This window comes from Zalophus californianus, chromosome 6, assembly GCF_009762305.2.
Source record: "Zalophus californianus isolate mZalCal1 chromosome 6, mZalCal1.pri.v2, whole genome shotgun sequence".
Taxonomy (NCBI): Eukaryota; Metazoa; Chordata; class Mammalia; order Carnivora; family Otariidae; genus Zalophus; species Zalophus californianus.
The window spans coordinates 25115290-25129727 of record NC_045600.1 but is presented as its reverse complement, the minus strand read 5'-3'; the positions used below and the strand labels follow the sequence as shown (position 1 = coordinate 25129727).

The window sequence follows — 14438 nt, the reverse complement described above, 5'->3', positions numbered from 1 at the left end:
GGCTATTAAGACTCAGAAAGTCATCACTTTTTGATGGCTAAGCCACTGTATGTCTTCTAACTGCTGGGGGACTGCTCCTTCCACCCCTTGTCACGCAGACCTTGTCTTACCCTGTTGGAAATAAACATTGGAGCTTGGGTTTATGGATAAGGACTAAGAAAACACAGACCTGCATGGACTCATTAGGAACCCCACTATCTTAGAACCTGGGTGGTTAAAACTTGGGACCACTGCCACAAATTCTCAGCCCACCCAAAGAGTAGATTGGCCAAGTTCTGATGGGCTATCTGGTGGTCAAGCATGGCTTCCCCAAACATTGCATCCCACAGAGGTGGGGTGACTAGCTCTGGACCCTTGTGTGAGGTTTTCAGGAGCCCATGCTTATTCCAGATCAGTGGTCCAATGGCAGAAAACCCATGTCCAGCGAGTTTAGGGACTGGTGGGAGGGAAGTGTAGGGCATGGATATTTAATCATAGCAATTAATTTTGACCCCAGCAAGATTTTGCAGGCCCTTCCTTCTTCATGGTCCCAAAATGTTGGACTGAAAGGGAGAGAAGCTAGGTCAAATTCTTAGGAATCAAGTTATCCTTTTTTCTCCTTGGGACTGTTCCTGTTCCACTTCATTTCACATTTGACCCAAGTCGCCTGCCCTGCCCTGCCCTGCCCCAGGCCGTCCGCAGCATGGCTTGTGCCTGCCAATGAGGAAGCCTAGGCATCGGCACACATCCTCTCCCTAAAAGAGTGAAGCGGACCCTGAACCCCACCCAAGCCGATGAGCAGGAAAAGAGTGAGCCAAAAGAGCAGGAAAAATCCAGTCTCTGAGATAGGCTCAAAGCAGGGAACGGGGCAGAAGCAGGGAGTCCCCAGAGGACACAGGGCATTTAGCACAAGACCCTACAGACGATCAGGAGGTGGCACTGTCTGGGAGGGAGGGCTTGTAGAATGAAGTCCCCCTGGGGGACTGAACGCATACTGCAGTTCCTCAGCACCCCGAGCCCCATGAGGCTGGGGCGCCCCAGGCTGTAGCCGGGACCGCCTTGCAGAGCCAGGGAGCATAGGTCGGGCTCCACGTGAAAGGCCAGCAGGTTTCATTTCCAGCATCAAGGAGATGAATTTTTCTTCCAGATGAACCCGAAACTGAACCAGCGCCACAGAACAGTGATGAAACCCTCTACTGTGAGGCCGAGGCCTCCAGGGCTGTAGGAAAAGAGAAGGCAGCCCGGGAGAGCTCAGAAACCGACCTGGAGATCAAAGGTGAGGGTGGGCCCTTAGTGGGGGGGGTGGGTGGCGCGCCTCCTTCCTCAGAAGCTGGACAGCTCTGCTCCCCCGGGGCGGCCGTGGCTCTGGCCCCTGGGCTATCTGTCCTGCAGGAGGAGAGTGGCTGCAGCCTGGGGCGGCTTTATGCCACATCCTCCTCAAGGCTGGCCTGGTGGTGGCAGCTGCAGCGGCCCTGTGCTGGTGGCCTTCCTGGTGAGCCCAGTGGTCACATCAGCTTGTTGGAAGCTAAACCAATACATGGACGGGGATTTCTGGTTTTCTCAATGTTTCCACATGTCATCTTTGCAAGTGTCCCGGGAGGTAGTCATCATCACCCACGTTTTAAAGAGGAGGAAACTGAGGCTTACGGGGATTGTGTGAGTTGCCCAAGGCCACGGAGAGATGCCAATGTTCACCGATCCCCTGTTCACCCCACCCTGCCAATCTGCTCCGTATTATGGGGGCCCCTGGAGTGTCTGTGGCCCATCTTGCATCCTGGTGACTTTCCTCTCTACTCACATTTGAGTTCTTGGTTCTCCTACTTGAGAGTTCGCCCTGGACAAAGCAAGTGTGCCCTGGGAAGTGGGAGGGCGGGGAAGGAGGGTGCTGGCTGAGCTGCAGCAAAGACTCTGTTACTGCAAACAAGGCTTCACCCTCTTCTCCCTCTCTGTTTCCCCGAGGAGGGTGGTGCCCAGAACCCCTGTGAAGCAAGGTGAGCACAAGGCTCGCCCTGCCTGATGGGCCAGCCTGGGTCAGTCAGTGCGTAAACCTCCCCACCCATGGTCAACACACAACTTCCCCTCCACGCATGCCTCTTTCCTGCCTGCCCAGCCTGCATCTTGTTGCTCTTTTTCTGACTTCTTTTCCATGTCAAGACTGCTAATGTACTAATGTTTTCAACACAGAATTTTACCTGGTTGGAGGGGGTGGCAGATAGAAACTGGATGTTTTCTCCCAGATTCCTGCTTCCATGCCATTCCTCCCCCACCCCCAACTCCCCAAAAGAGATAACGCTGTTGCAAGCTGCCTCTAAAATACAACCAGAGTGGGGCGCCTGGACGGCAGTCAGCTAAGCATCTGCCAGGATCCTGGGATCGAGCCCCGAGCAGGGAGCCCGCTTCTCCCTCTGCCTCTGCTACTCCCCTAGCTCATGCCCTCTCTCTCTCTCTCAAATAAATAGATAAATAAAATCTTTTAAAAAAATAAAATAAAATACAACCATAGTGACTACAGCTAGAAAGGGTCAGCAGAACAAAACAGAGCAGACTTAGTGCCAAGGACAAAGGTGGGGCTTACCGACCCTGCCTTGGCAAACAGGGATCTCTACCCATCTCTGCCGTGCTGGGGCAGAAACCCAGAGCCCAGCTACTCCAGCTTCTCATGCCCCTGCCGCTGGTACTGGGGTGATGGGAATGGGGCAGGGAGGGCTTCCTGGGCAGGCCTGAGGCCTGAGCCCAGGCGCAATAGCAAAGCTGCAACGAAGCTACGGAGGAGGGAGAGAAGACAGGACAAGTTGATCACCTGCCACATGCTGTCCGTCCTGTGTGGCCGTGGTTCACACTCGGAGGCAATTTTGCACCCCAGGGGACATTGGGCAACCTGGGCCGGGGTGGGGTGAAGGATGCTACTGGCATCTCGCTGGCAGAGGCCAGGAATCCTGCTAAATATCCTTCACGGCACAAGACAGCTCCTCGCAACCGAGAATTATCCAACTCAAAATGTCAGTAGTGCCAAGATTGAGAACTCTGCTCTACGACCATCCTAAGAAGGCTAGTTAGTAGCTGTGTCTGCAAAGTCAACTTCCTTGTAAAGTTGTCCTTTCACTGACAAAGCTCTCATTGTCTGCCTCAGAAATGTCCGGGGTGGATTGGCCAAAGGCCCTGGCATCCAAAAGAAAAACAGATGCAGGCTTTAGACCCCAGATGGCCATGGGAAGCCATGGAAGGGACTCACCTAATGAGGAGACAGCTGTGAGGGCATAGGGAACCCAGGGAGGCCCACTGCCCATTGACCACGAGCCAGGCAGGTCTAAATCCCAAGGAACAAATGCCCCAAGAGGTTGGAATGGAGAGATTAAAGTCCCCTATTCTGTTAGCTGGTTTTAGCGCTGATCAGCTGTGTGTGATCTGGGGCTAGATTTGTCATTGGTAAAGGAGGCATGACCATCCTTTTTGTGAGGAAAATGACATGCAAGTCTTTGAAAGAGGAAAGCCCACTCAAATACAAGTTTCTTTGTTTCATGCTGATTTGGGGGGGCTCTCCATCTTGCACTGATTGGCCACCTTGAGAAGCCCACTCAGTCCTACGTGGGTATTTTAAAGTTGGAACCTCTCTAAATCTTTAGTAAAACTTCCCTTGTGGCTCTCATTTTAAGAGTGGCCATAACACTAAAACTAAATGGAGGCTCCCCTCAACTATCACGAATGAGCTTCTTGTCTGTTTGGACTTTCAGAGCTGCCCCACAGTGGGCAAAAGAGCAGGGCCTTTATGCATCCTTGATAATTAGTCCTGGATGTGGGCAACCCGGGAAGGTGGGCGTGGGCACACTGCTCCTTCTCCTAGGAAAGCTTGGGTCCGAAAACCAGGGGCCTTGTCCCTTACCCAAAGGGAGACGTCCATCTGGGGCTTTCTAAAATTTGGGTCTCCCTCTCCCACTTCCAGCTGCCTTCCTGATTGGAGTCGCCCTCCAGCGCACACACCCACAGGGACATCCTCAGGCAGAGGGAACACCAGGCAGAAGCGCACCTGGCCTGGGGTTAGAGGGGAAATAAGGCAAAGGGAGAAGAGAAACCCCACTTCATCCATTTGCATCTTCTGTGTAGATATGGAGAAATTTTCCACCACTGGACAAAGGGAGCTGTACCTGGAGGCCTGCAAACTGATGGGCGTAGTGCCTGTCTCCTACTTTCTCCGGAATATGGAGGAGTCCTACGTGAACCTCAACCACCATGGGCTGGGCCCCAACGGTACCAAGGCTATTGCTATAGCCCTGGTGGTGAGCATGCCAACGGGAGCATGTGTAGACAGAGGTGGGGTTTGATGGAGTGCTGGGCCCAAGACTCAGAGAGATCCTCCATGGGACCCTAAATTTCAAGCTTTGTGCCCACCCTGCCCTAGGCTCTGCTTGACTACCAGTTGATTTACCTAACAGGCAGGGATGCCCCATTAGCTCCTGGGAAGGGGGCTGCTAGGGATCTTGGTCTTAGAAGCCTATGCTCTTTCTGCTTCAGGAAGAAAAGGCAACAGCCCTGGGTAAGTGGCTGGGCTGGGCACTAATGCAAGTGCGTAGTACAAAACGTCAGCCTGGGTCTCAATTCCAAAGCTCACTTTTGCTATAAATAGGTTCACTACTGAGCTATTCTATTCAATGCTTGCCTTTTGCAATGTTATAATTCTTAAAAGATCACACTGTAGAGTAGATCATGTTTTCCCACAGGAATAATTCTCTCTCTCTCTCTCTTTCTCTCGGCTTGGCATGAGCAACCAAGGACTTGACCTTGAATTCATCATGGCTTTATATAATTATAATTGATTGTATACAAACCACCTTCCATCCCAGAAAAACAGAACACGTGACAACTGTAGGTCAGCACAACACTGTTCATTTAGGATGGTAAAGGGAAAGTTTGATTTTTTAAAAAAAGTACTCACTTATTTTGGGAAATAGAACAGCATTTGCATTTAGCACATGCCCATTAAGAGGCTACATAAAATGTGAGATTGTGCTGCTTTCTGGGGGGGGGAGGGAAGAGGAGAAGAGCAGAGAACGAACAAAGTCATCTCGAAATTTATTGAGTGTTGAAAGACTGATTAATGAGGTGTTAGGAATGCACCATTACCTCATGAGTTTCATGAAAAAAAAAACGGATAATAATGCAATTCTCTCAGGACTTGGGCCACTTCTCTCTTAGTAACAACAGTTTCTGTTTGGGGGAGTTTTCTCTTCTCTGATTCTCTGTGTCACTAATTTGACAATTAATCACTGTGACATGTCAGCGGACTAAACTGTTATTTATCTTTTGTACTGTTCAACTCTGCACATGTCGTGTTTCCCTGGCTTAGCTTAAAAGCACCTTGATAGTGATGGTCATGTTTCAGGCGTCTCATCCCTCCCTCACCTGCCCGCCTCTGCGCCCTTGCACTTGGTGGGGTGCTCAGATCTTCTCTGTTCATTCTTGTTTCCCCGGCAGTGGGCACAAAGGGTAACCAGTGGCTACCGGCCTGTGTGAGATGAATGTGGATAGTCCTGGGGGGAGGGGTTGCCCACTGCCCCCCACACCATGCTGGTCACCAGGGTGACTCCGGAACTGGCCATCCGACCCCCCGATCCTGGACACTGTTAAATGACACCTGGCCACCTGAGCCAGGACCGTGGCCTTTGAGCACGATGGAATTTTGCCCGCCCAGAGAGCTGAGACCAGAAGGCCCTGAGCGGACCATTTCCCATCGCAGTAGCTGAGCTCACATTTGCCCTTTGCCTGGAGCTAGAGCTCCTTACCGCTGGCTACCTCTCTCGCTGCTTGGCACACTTTGAAAATGCTCAAGTCCAGCCATGTATCTGTTCTTTCCATACCGAGACCCCTGAGGTGCGGAAGGGGAGAAAAGCAAACAGTGCTGCTGAGAGCGGACCCCTGGCCCTCTTGCTGCAAGTCACTTCCTCTGACCTTGCTGCCTGTGGGCATGCCGACTAGCTTGGATGTAGATATTTAAGACTGAAGCCCGGGTCCTTCCAAGCAGCCTTGGGGCCATGTCCTGACTAAAGAAACGTACCAGATAAGCCAGAGCCTAAACTAGAAGCAAGACCTCTGGAAAAAGCCGGCGCCAGTAGATGTTTTATGTTTAAATACCCTGATTAAATGCAGCAAGTTCTCCTTAATCTTAGAGTAGGTCACAGCTTCTCTCCTCCAGGCTAAATAGCTAGTCTGTTTAGATCATCCCTGTTCCTCGCAGTTTTCAGGGACTTCATCATTTTATTTATTTTTTATTTTTTATTTTTTTAAAGATTTTATTTATTTGACAGAGAGAAACACAGCGAGAGAGGGAACACAAGCAGGGGGAGTGGGAGAGGGAGACGCAGGCCTCCCGTGGAGGAGGGAGCCCGATGTGGGGCTCAATCCCAGGACCCTGGGATCATGACCTGAGCTGAAGGCAGACACCCAATGACTGTGCCTCCCAGGCGCCCCCACTTCATCGTTTTAATGTCCCCATTCTAAATTCCCCTGCAGAGCCCCCTTTGGTGGAGGTGCCCAGAATAAGCATATTGTCCCAGCACACCTCAGCAGGATGGCTTGTCCCTGGGCTTTCTCCTGCTCCTCTCCATTCTCCAGAAGTGCTAACCTGCGTCTCCATACCCTCCCAAAAGGCTGGGATGTTCAAGAAGAGGACAGGCTCTGGGCAAGGGCGGGGAACTGGCCGGATCACAGACTCCCTCTGTCTTTCTCCCCCTCCCCTGGTGGCGGCCGAAGTCCAACATGAGTGTCGTCACCCTGGAGCTGGCAGACAACTCTCTCATGGAGGAGGGCCTCCTGAGCCTGGTGGAGATGCTTCAAGAGAATTACTACCTGCAGGAGATGGTACTGTGCCCTGCTCTGCCAGCTCCCTCCCCCGCACCAAGGCTCTCAGAACCCACCAGAGGGCCCCACCCTGGCCCTGGCCAGCCTCCAGCCTTCTGCGAGTGGCCCGGAGGCCCCTCTCCTCCAGAGGTGACTTCTCAGAGGAGGGCCGCGCGTGTCAGAGGCTGGCCGGGGGGCTGTGTTCCCTGTGGCCTGAGGAAACCCTGAGAAACCAATTCTGCCTGGACCTTATAAGCCCTTCCACAGAGTCGCTTTAAAGTGAACTTAGAGAAAATAAAGGCATGAAATGCTTTCATCAAACACAAGGTGTCTGGAGACAGATGATGGTGAGGGTTGCATAAGTATGTGAATATATTTCAGACCCCTGAACGGTACCCTTAGGAAGAGTTACGGCAGTAAATGTTGTGTTATGTCTAGTTTACCATAATTAAAAAATGGGGGGAAAAAAGAGAGGAGAAACAATTAAGATAATAGGGCTGGTTTATATAAAGGTCCCTCCTGCTAGCCCAAAAGGACTATGTCCATTTGTATCCCTACGTGTTCCCAGCAGAGTCCATGCTTCATGAATCAATGAATAGAATTTACCATGATGAGTTACTCTAAACGAATCTTTCAATTGCTTTATGCCAAACTCTCCACATAAAGCTGTCTTAGGTTTAAAATAATAATAATAATAATAATAATAATACAGTGTGCTTATCTAAAGTACTAGGGCTAAACCAGAGAAGTGGGGAGTCACCAAAACCAACTTCAGAGAAAACGGAGACCAGTGAGAGGGCCTCACAGCTGGGCCTTAGGAAAGCTGAATTCCCATTGTCCTCTGCTCCTTTGCTCTTCCCAATGCTTCCTACCCTTTCACCCCTGCCCCTCTCCCCTCCCAGCCCTACTCCCTGGTGCCGGCCTCCTATAAGCCCCACCCCGACACCATTTGTTAACGAGGGCCCTTGGCTGGGACTTTCACACACATAAGCGTGTTCTTGCCTTTTAGAATATTTCCGACAATGATCTTGGCTTGAAGGGGGCCAGAATCATCTCGGAATTCCTTCAGAGAAATACCTCTTCGCTCTGGAAACTCCAGCTTTCAGGTGAGCCCATGGAAGAGGCAGGAGAGAACAAGGGGCTGAAAAGTCGAGAAGGGGAAGAGCAGAGAGAATCCAGGCTCTAACTGAGCCAGACCAGGCACCCTCTGCGATTCAAGATCAGAACACTGCGTCCGCACCCTGCTAAGCCCTCTGGCCATCCTTTCCCCCTCCCCATGGCCACACTGGCTTCCTGGCTGTCCTGGACAAGAGACTTCTGACCCACTTGGCAGCATGCTTGCCTCTGCTTGAAATTCTCTCCCCCAGATATCTGCATGGTTCCCTCTGTTGCTTTATTTATGCCTCTGCTCAAATGTCATCTCCTGAGGGGGGACTTCCCAGACCTCCCCTCCATCGCCATCACTATTTTTTTTCTTAACAGCATTTATTGCTACCTGACCCCAGTTGTACACTCAGTTTTTAATTAGTCTGTTATCTGTCTCTCTCACAGAAAAAAAAAGTCACTTGAGAACTCTAGCACCCACAGACTTGTCCTCACTCAGGTTTGTGGTTTGAGTTTATATTATCTTCAGGGTCCTGGAACCCCTAAGAAATTAACCTAAGTGGTCCTATACTGGTAATGCCCTGGGGCATGCAACAGGAACAAATAGAACACCTAGTTGGAGGAACAGTCCCTCGACCCAGGCTCCAGGCTGCTTGAGATTCCCACAGATAAAACTCCACTAAAGATGGGCTCACAGTCCAAAATTGCAAAACAAGGAAACAAAACACCATGAGAGCTGTCAGATTCTAACAAGTGGCCCCATCAAGAACTTGAGAAAATAGAATTATTAGAAACAGGGGTACCTGGGTGGCAGTCAGTTAAGCGTCTGCCTTTGGCTAGGGTCAAGGTCCTGGGGTCCTGGTATCGAGCCCCACATCAGGCTCCCTGCTCGGTGGGGAGTCTGGTTTTCCCTCTCCCTCTGCCCCTCCCCGCACTCACATGTGCACTCTCTCTCTCTCTCTCTCTCTCTCTCAAATAAATAAATAAATCTTTAAAAAGAAGAAGAAGATCATGCCAGGGGTGCTTAGTTGGTGCTTAGTCAATAGAGCGTGCAACTCTTGATCTCAGGGTTGTGAGTTAGAGCCCCACATTGGGGGTAGAGATGACCTACCAAAAAAAAGTCTAAAAAAAAAAAAAAGGACTATACCAGCTCACAATTCCACCAATGGAATATCTATCTGTTTTCTTTGGTTATTAGCAAGTTTTTTGGGAATCAGAATAGTTAAGTGTGTGGCTGTTGAAGTCACAGTATGTGGGTGCAAATCCCAGCTTTGAAACAAGGCAAGTTATCTAGGCCTTCTGTGACTCATTTTTCTCATTTATAAACTAGGGAGAATTATATTACCTACTTCAGACAGTGACTGCTGAGATGAAGGGAATTAAAATCTGTAACACCTAGAGCAATACCTAGGACCTAAGTATTCAATAAGTGTTCATCACTATTACTATCTTTATTACATTCTCACATTACTACTGAAATAAAACATCTTTTCCAGATGCTTATTTCCTTTTTTATTTCCTCCTCTATGAAATGTCAATTGTTCTATGGGATTGTTTGTATTATTGAGTGTTAGAAACTCTTTATATATTATACATATTCACACTTGAATATTGGAATGTTACATATGGCTTTGCTTATGGTGTTTTCTTATACGTAAGTTTGTATTATTTACCATTGTCAAGTTCATCATTCTTTTTTATGGATTTGATTTTTGTAGTCCTGCTCAAAAAACTGTTTTCTACTTCAGATTATAAAAACTTTTCCTTAATTTTCTTCAAGTATTTTTGTGATTTTGTTTTTTCATCCCTAACCTTCAATATGTCTGGAGTTTATTGTTATTCATGGCATGAGGTAGAGAAAGAATCAAACACTGTATTTCCAAAATGTATAGCGAAGTGTCCCAGCATCATTAACTGAATAAACTATTCTTTTTTTTTTTAGATTTTATTTATTCATTTGACAGAGATAGGTACAGCGAGAGAGGGAACACAAGCAGGGGGAGTGGGAGAGGGAGAAACAGGCTTCCCGCGGAGCAGGGAGCCCCACCTGAGCCAAAGGCAGACGCTTAATGACTGAGCCACCCAGGCACGCCCTGAATAAACTACTCTTTACTGACTAACTTGAAATGTCACCTTTATTGTATATTAAACTTCCATATAAATACAAGTTTCTTTCTAGATTTTCTTTTCCATTTTATTAATCTCTGTGTCTATGACAACACCACAGTTTTAATATTTGTTCAGAATATTAAAATTATATGCCAAGTGTTATAATGTAATGATTAGTTGTAATTAACGAAATATATCAAGTATATAATATGTAATATACTAGCTGTATCATTATATGACACAATACATTTTATATTTGAGTGGAAAAAATCTGACCTTTTTCAAAGTAATCTTGGTTATTCTTGTGCAATTTCTCCTCTAGCTGAATTTTAGAATCATCCTGTCAAGTTCCATCAAAAAAAAACCCCCCAAAACTGTTGGAATTTTGCTTGGGGTTATATTTAATGTTCTAGATTAATTTAGGAAAGAATTGACATATTCAAAATATTTAATGTCTTCATGTAAGAAGACAGTAGCAGGTTACAGTACCACCAGGGGAAAATCTGTTTCCCTATACTGTCTCCATTTTGGCTCTCAGCAAGTTGTCTGTAAATCAGAATGATTAAATGTGTGGATGTTGAAGTCAATACTTGGGTCCCAATCCCAAGCACTAGGTTTTTCTCTATTTCTTCAAGTCTTTTTTTATCTTCTTCAATAAAGTATTATGCTTTTATTCCATTAGAAGTCTTGCACATTTCATATTAGGTCCAGGTGTTTTATCATTTTATTCCTGCGTGAACAGAATGTTTTTCTATCATATATTCTAAGTGGTCATTACTGATATATCTGAGAGCTATTAATTTCTGTACATTGACCCTATGTTCAGTCACTTTATTTATTTATTCATTCATTCATTCATTTACTTAGAGAGTGCAAGTGGGGGGTGGGGAGGGGCAGAGAGAGAGGGAGAGAGAATCTCAAGCAGGCTCTACACTCAGCACAGAGCCCAACATGGGGCTCAGTACCCTGAGACCATGACCGGAGCCGAAATCAAGAGTCAGATGCTTAACTGACTGAGCCACCCAGGCACCCCCGCCCCAGTCACTTTACTGAGTTATCTTCCTAGTTCTAACATTTTGTCAATTAATTTTCTTGGATTATTTAGGTAGGTGATCTTTCTGCAAATAATGGGAGTTTTGTCTCTTCTTTCCAATATTTATAGCTACCAGTGATTTTTCTAGTTGCATTGGCTAAGACCTCTAATATAACATTAGCATAATACAGAAAGCTCTGTAAAAATACAAATTACCTAGTCCCATCCTAGGCTGCTGAATCAGAATCTTTAAAGGGAGGGATCTAGGCATCTGTATTTTATCAAACTTACAGCCAGCTCTACTATTTGTAACCACTGATGTAAACACAATTTGAATAGCTAGAAACCTAATTTTTTTTTTTTTTTTGCTAGAAACCTAATTTTATACCTTGCCTAGCTTATTATCTCATTTTATTGCACTGGTACAGATGCAACCAAGAAGCATTTGTGTCTCAGTGGGTTCATTCATTCATTCAGTAAACATTTATGGAGCACTGTTAGGTGCCAAGCCCTGTTTAGGTGCTAAAGATACAATTATCAAGGGTTTAAAGGAGAAATTTGGGGATAAGTCTCTAGGTCATTTATTTTCCAGAAATCTTTTTTTAAAAAGATTTATTTATGTTAGAGAGAGAGAGAGCACGAGAATGGAGGAAGAGGGGGAAGAGGGAGAGAATCCTCAAGCAGACTCCCCGCTGAGCACAGAGCCTGACACGGAGCTTGATGCAGGGCTCCATCCCAGAACCCTACGTTCATGACCAGAGCCAAAATCAAGAGTCATACGCTCAGGGGCGCCTGGGTGGCTCAGTTGGTTAAACCGCTGCCTTCGGCTCAGGTCATGATCCCAGGGCCCTGAGATCGAGCCCCACATCGGGCTCCCTGCTCATGCAGGAAGCCTGCTTCTCCCTCTGCCTGCCGCTCCCCCTTCTTGTGCTCTCTCCCTCTCTCGCTATCTCTCTCTGTGTGTCAAATAAATAAATAAAATCTTTAAAAAAAAAAAAAAGAGTCATACGCTCAACTGACTGAGCCACCCAAGCACCCCAATTTTCCAGAAATCTTTTAAACTGTCCAGGAGGGCTGGGCCAAGAGTAAGATAAGGAAAGCACACGCCTCAGTCCCAGAATTTAAGGGGCACAAAAAAGTTCAGTAACAAGTAAATAATATTGTGTTTGTGAATGTCAAAAATAATGTAAAAAAAAAAGTCTGTGGTGAACAAAATATCAACACTTCAAATATAAAACAGGATCCAAAAGGGACAGATTGGGGTGAGGTGAGTGAGGCCTAGCCATGCAAGTGTAGGGGCTAATCCTGCATTTAAAATTTTTTAAATTTTGTTCAACAAAGAAGTGTTGCATTAATTTTGATTTTTACAAATATTGTATTAAGATATTGCTCATTGTGCTTACTGAGCTGAGATTTTGCACACAAAGGGCATGCCTCACTTGTTCCCCTCTGGTCCTGGCCTTGCTGCTGTAGTCTTATTTTTTATCACGTGACAGACTTTAGGCACTAAGCTAGGGGATGGCACCACCAGGGGGCGCACAGGGGACCGTGCGCGGGCTCCTGGAACTCCCTGCCCTATCATGGCAGACAATGTTAAAGCGAAAGGCAAATAGTTGCCCTCTTTTCTCCTGTTTTCTTCCATGTTTGTATATTTGCTTTAAGTACTTGCCACCTTTCCTATGGCTGATTGTTCCAAAAGGAAGAGCCTGGCAGGGCCAGGACACGGGAGAGGAAGGGAGCCCTAGTCTGGACAACATTGCAAACACCCCACCCCACCCCACCCTTCACTGCAGGAAATAACTTCAGGGATGAATCCGCAGAATTGTTGTGCCAAGCCCTGTCGGTAAGAAGTGAGGGGCAGGGGCCACTGAGAGCCCTGTGGGGGATGGCCCTGGGTGATGTGGGGGCATGGCGGGTGGCTCCGGGCAGAGAGAGGTGAGGTCCCCTGAATGTCTAGGGAGCTGGTGAGGGTCTGGACTCTGCCGAGCCTGACAACAGCCACAGCAGTAGCAGGGCCCTTTGGATGGGATGAGACCCTGCCAGGGTCATCAACAGTTACACAAAAATGCACAGGAGAATGTCTTCGGTCTAAAAACTCGCGTCCACCCGATTTTTGGTGCCTGGGAGCCCTCCATCACATGGCCCTGAGATGAAAGAGGTAGCCATAGAGAAGCCAAAACTCACCTCTCTCTACACTTTCTTTCTCCAGGCCAATTACCAAATCAAGACGCTGGATCTCAGCCACAACCAGTTCTCCGATAAGGGAGGAGAGTACGTGGGCCAGATGCTGGGTGAGTCCCCCCGCAGAGGGAAAGGGCCAGCAAAGGAGAGGCACTTGGCAGACGGTTGCCTGTCAGGGCTGTATCTCCTGTTTTTTTATTGTTACTGAATGTTCAGATCATAAAGGGATGGAAGCCACACCCCAAACACATCTTAAGTGGAGCCAACACCTGGATGTGGGAAGTAAACTTTACAAAGATTAGAAAAACAGATGAAGAATATAATAACTTGCTGACCTCAGGGAGGCTAAGGATGATTAAATATGCACAGCAGGCATAAACTGTAACAAAAACCGTTCATCTGTTTGACAACAATGAGTTTAAAACTTGTCTATGATAAAAGATGTTACGGGGCAATGTTAAAAGACAAGCAGCAGATAGAGAGTACATACTTACAGCATCTGTATCATATACAAGATTTGTGTTCAGAATGTTGATAAAAGAGCCTATAGATCCATTGGACAATGATAAATACTCCCAATAAAACAATGGTCAAGGCATATGGACAGCGCAAAAAGAAAGCCAAATGCCTAAACTCTCTAGCAATTAGAGAAATGCAAAATAAAACAATGAAAAGTTCCCCCTTGTCATCTACCAAAGCTACAGAAATTTCAAGTGAGAGAATATCCAGTGCATTGAACCCAAGGGAGAAATAACAATTCTCTGAAGCTGCCAGGTAAAGGCACTTTGGAGAGCAATTCGACAGTATTTAGTAAAATTGAAAATGTATATATTCTATGATAGAGCAATTCACCTGTGCATGTCTCAGAGAAGCTCTCACACGTACACAGAGAAAGTCTGAGGAGGCTCACTGCAGATTTGTTATAAGAGAAAAAAAAGAGGGGCACCTGGGTGGTTCAGTCGTTAAGCAACTACCTTCGGCTCAGGTCATGATCCCAGGGTCCTGGGATCAAGTCCCGCATCAGGCTCTCTGCTCAGTGGGAAGCCTGCTTCTCCCTCTCCCACTCGCCCTGCTTGTGTTCCCTCTCTCGCTGTGTATCTCTCTGTCAAATAAATAAGTAAAATCTTTTAAAAAAGAGAGAGAGAGAAAAGAAAGAACCTAAATGTTCATTCCTGGGGAAATGAGTAGAAAAGGGGATCAC

At 47.1% G+C, this 14438-nt stretch overlaps 1 protein-coding gene across 2 annotated transcripts in view; it reads left to right on the top strand.

Moving 5' to 3' along the window:
• LRRC74A (leucine rich repeat containing 74A) overlaps positions 1-14438 on the top strand; it is a 31494-nt gene that overhangs the window by 738 nt on the left and 16318 nt on the right. For both annotated transcript variants that reach the window (XM_027571619.1, XM_027571618.1), the window contains exons 2-7: positions 1127-1255; positions 4081-4253; positions 6724-6831; positions 7820-7916; positions 12850-12899; positions 13266-13347. In XM_027571619.1, coding sequence (XP_027427420.1) covers positions 1127-1255; positions 4081-4253; positions 6724-6831; positions 7820-7916; positions 12850-12899; positions 13266-13347 — 639 coding nt within the window. The remainder of the gene's footprint in view (positions 1-1126; positions 1256-4080; positions 4254-6723; positions 6832-7819; positions 7917-12849; positions 12900-13265; positions 13348-14438) is intronic.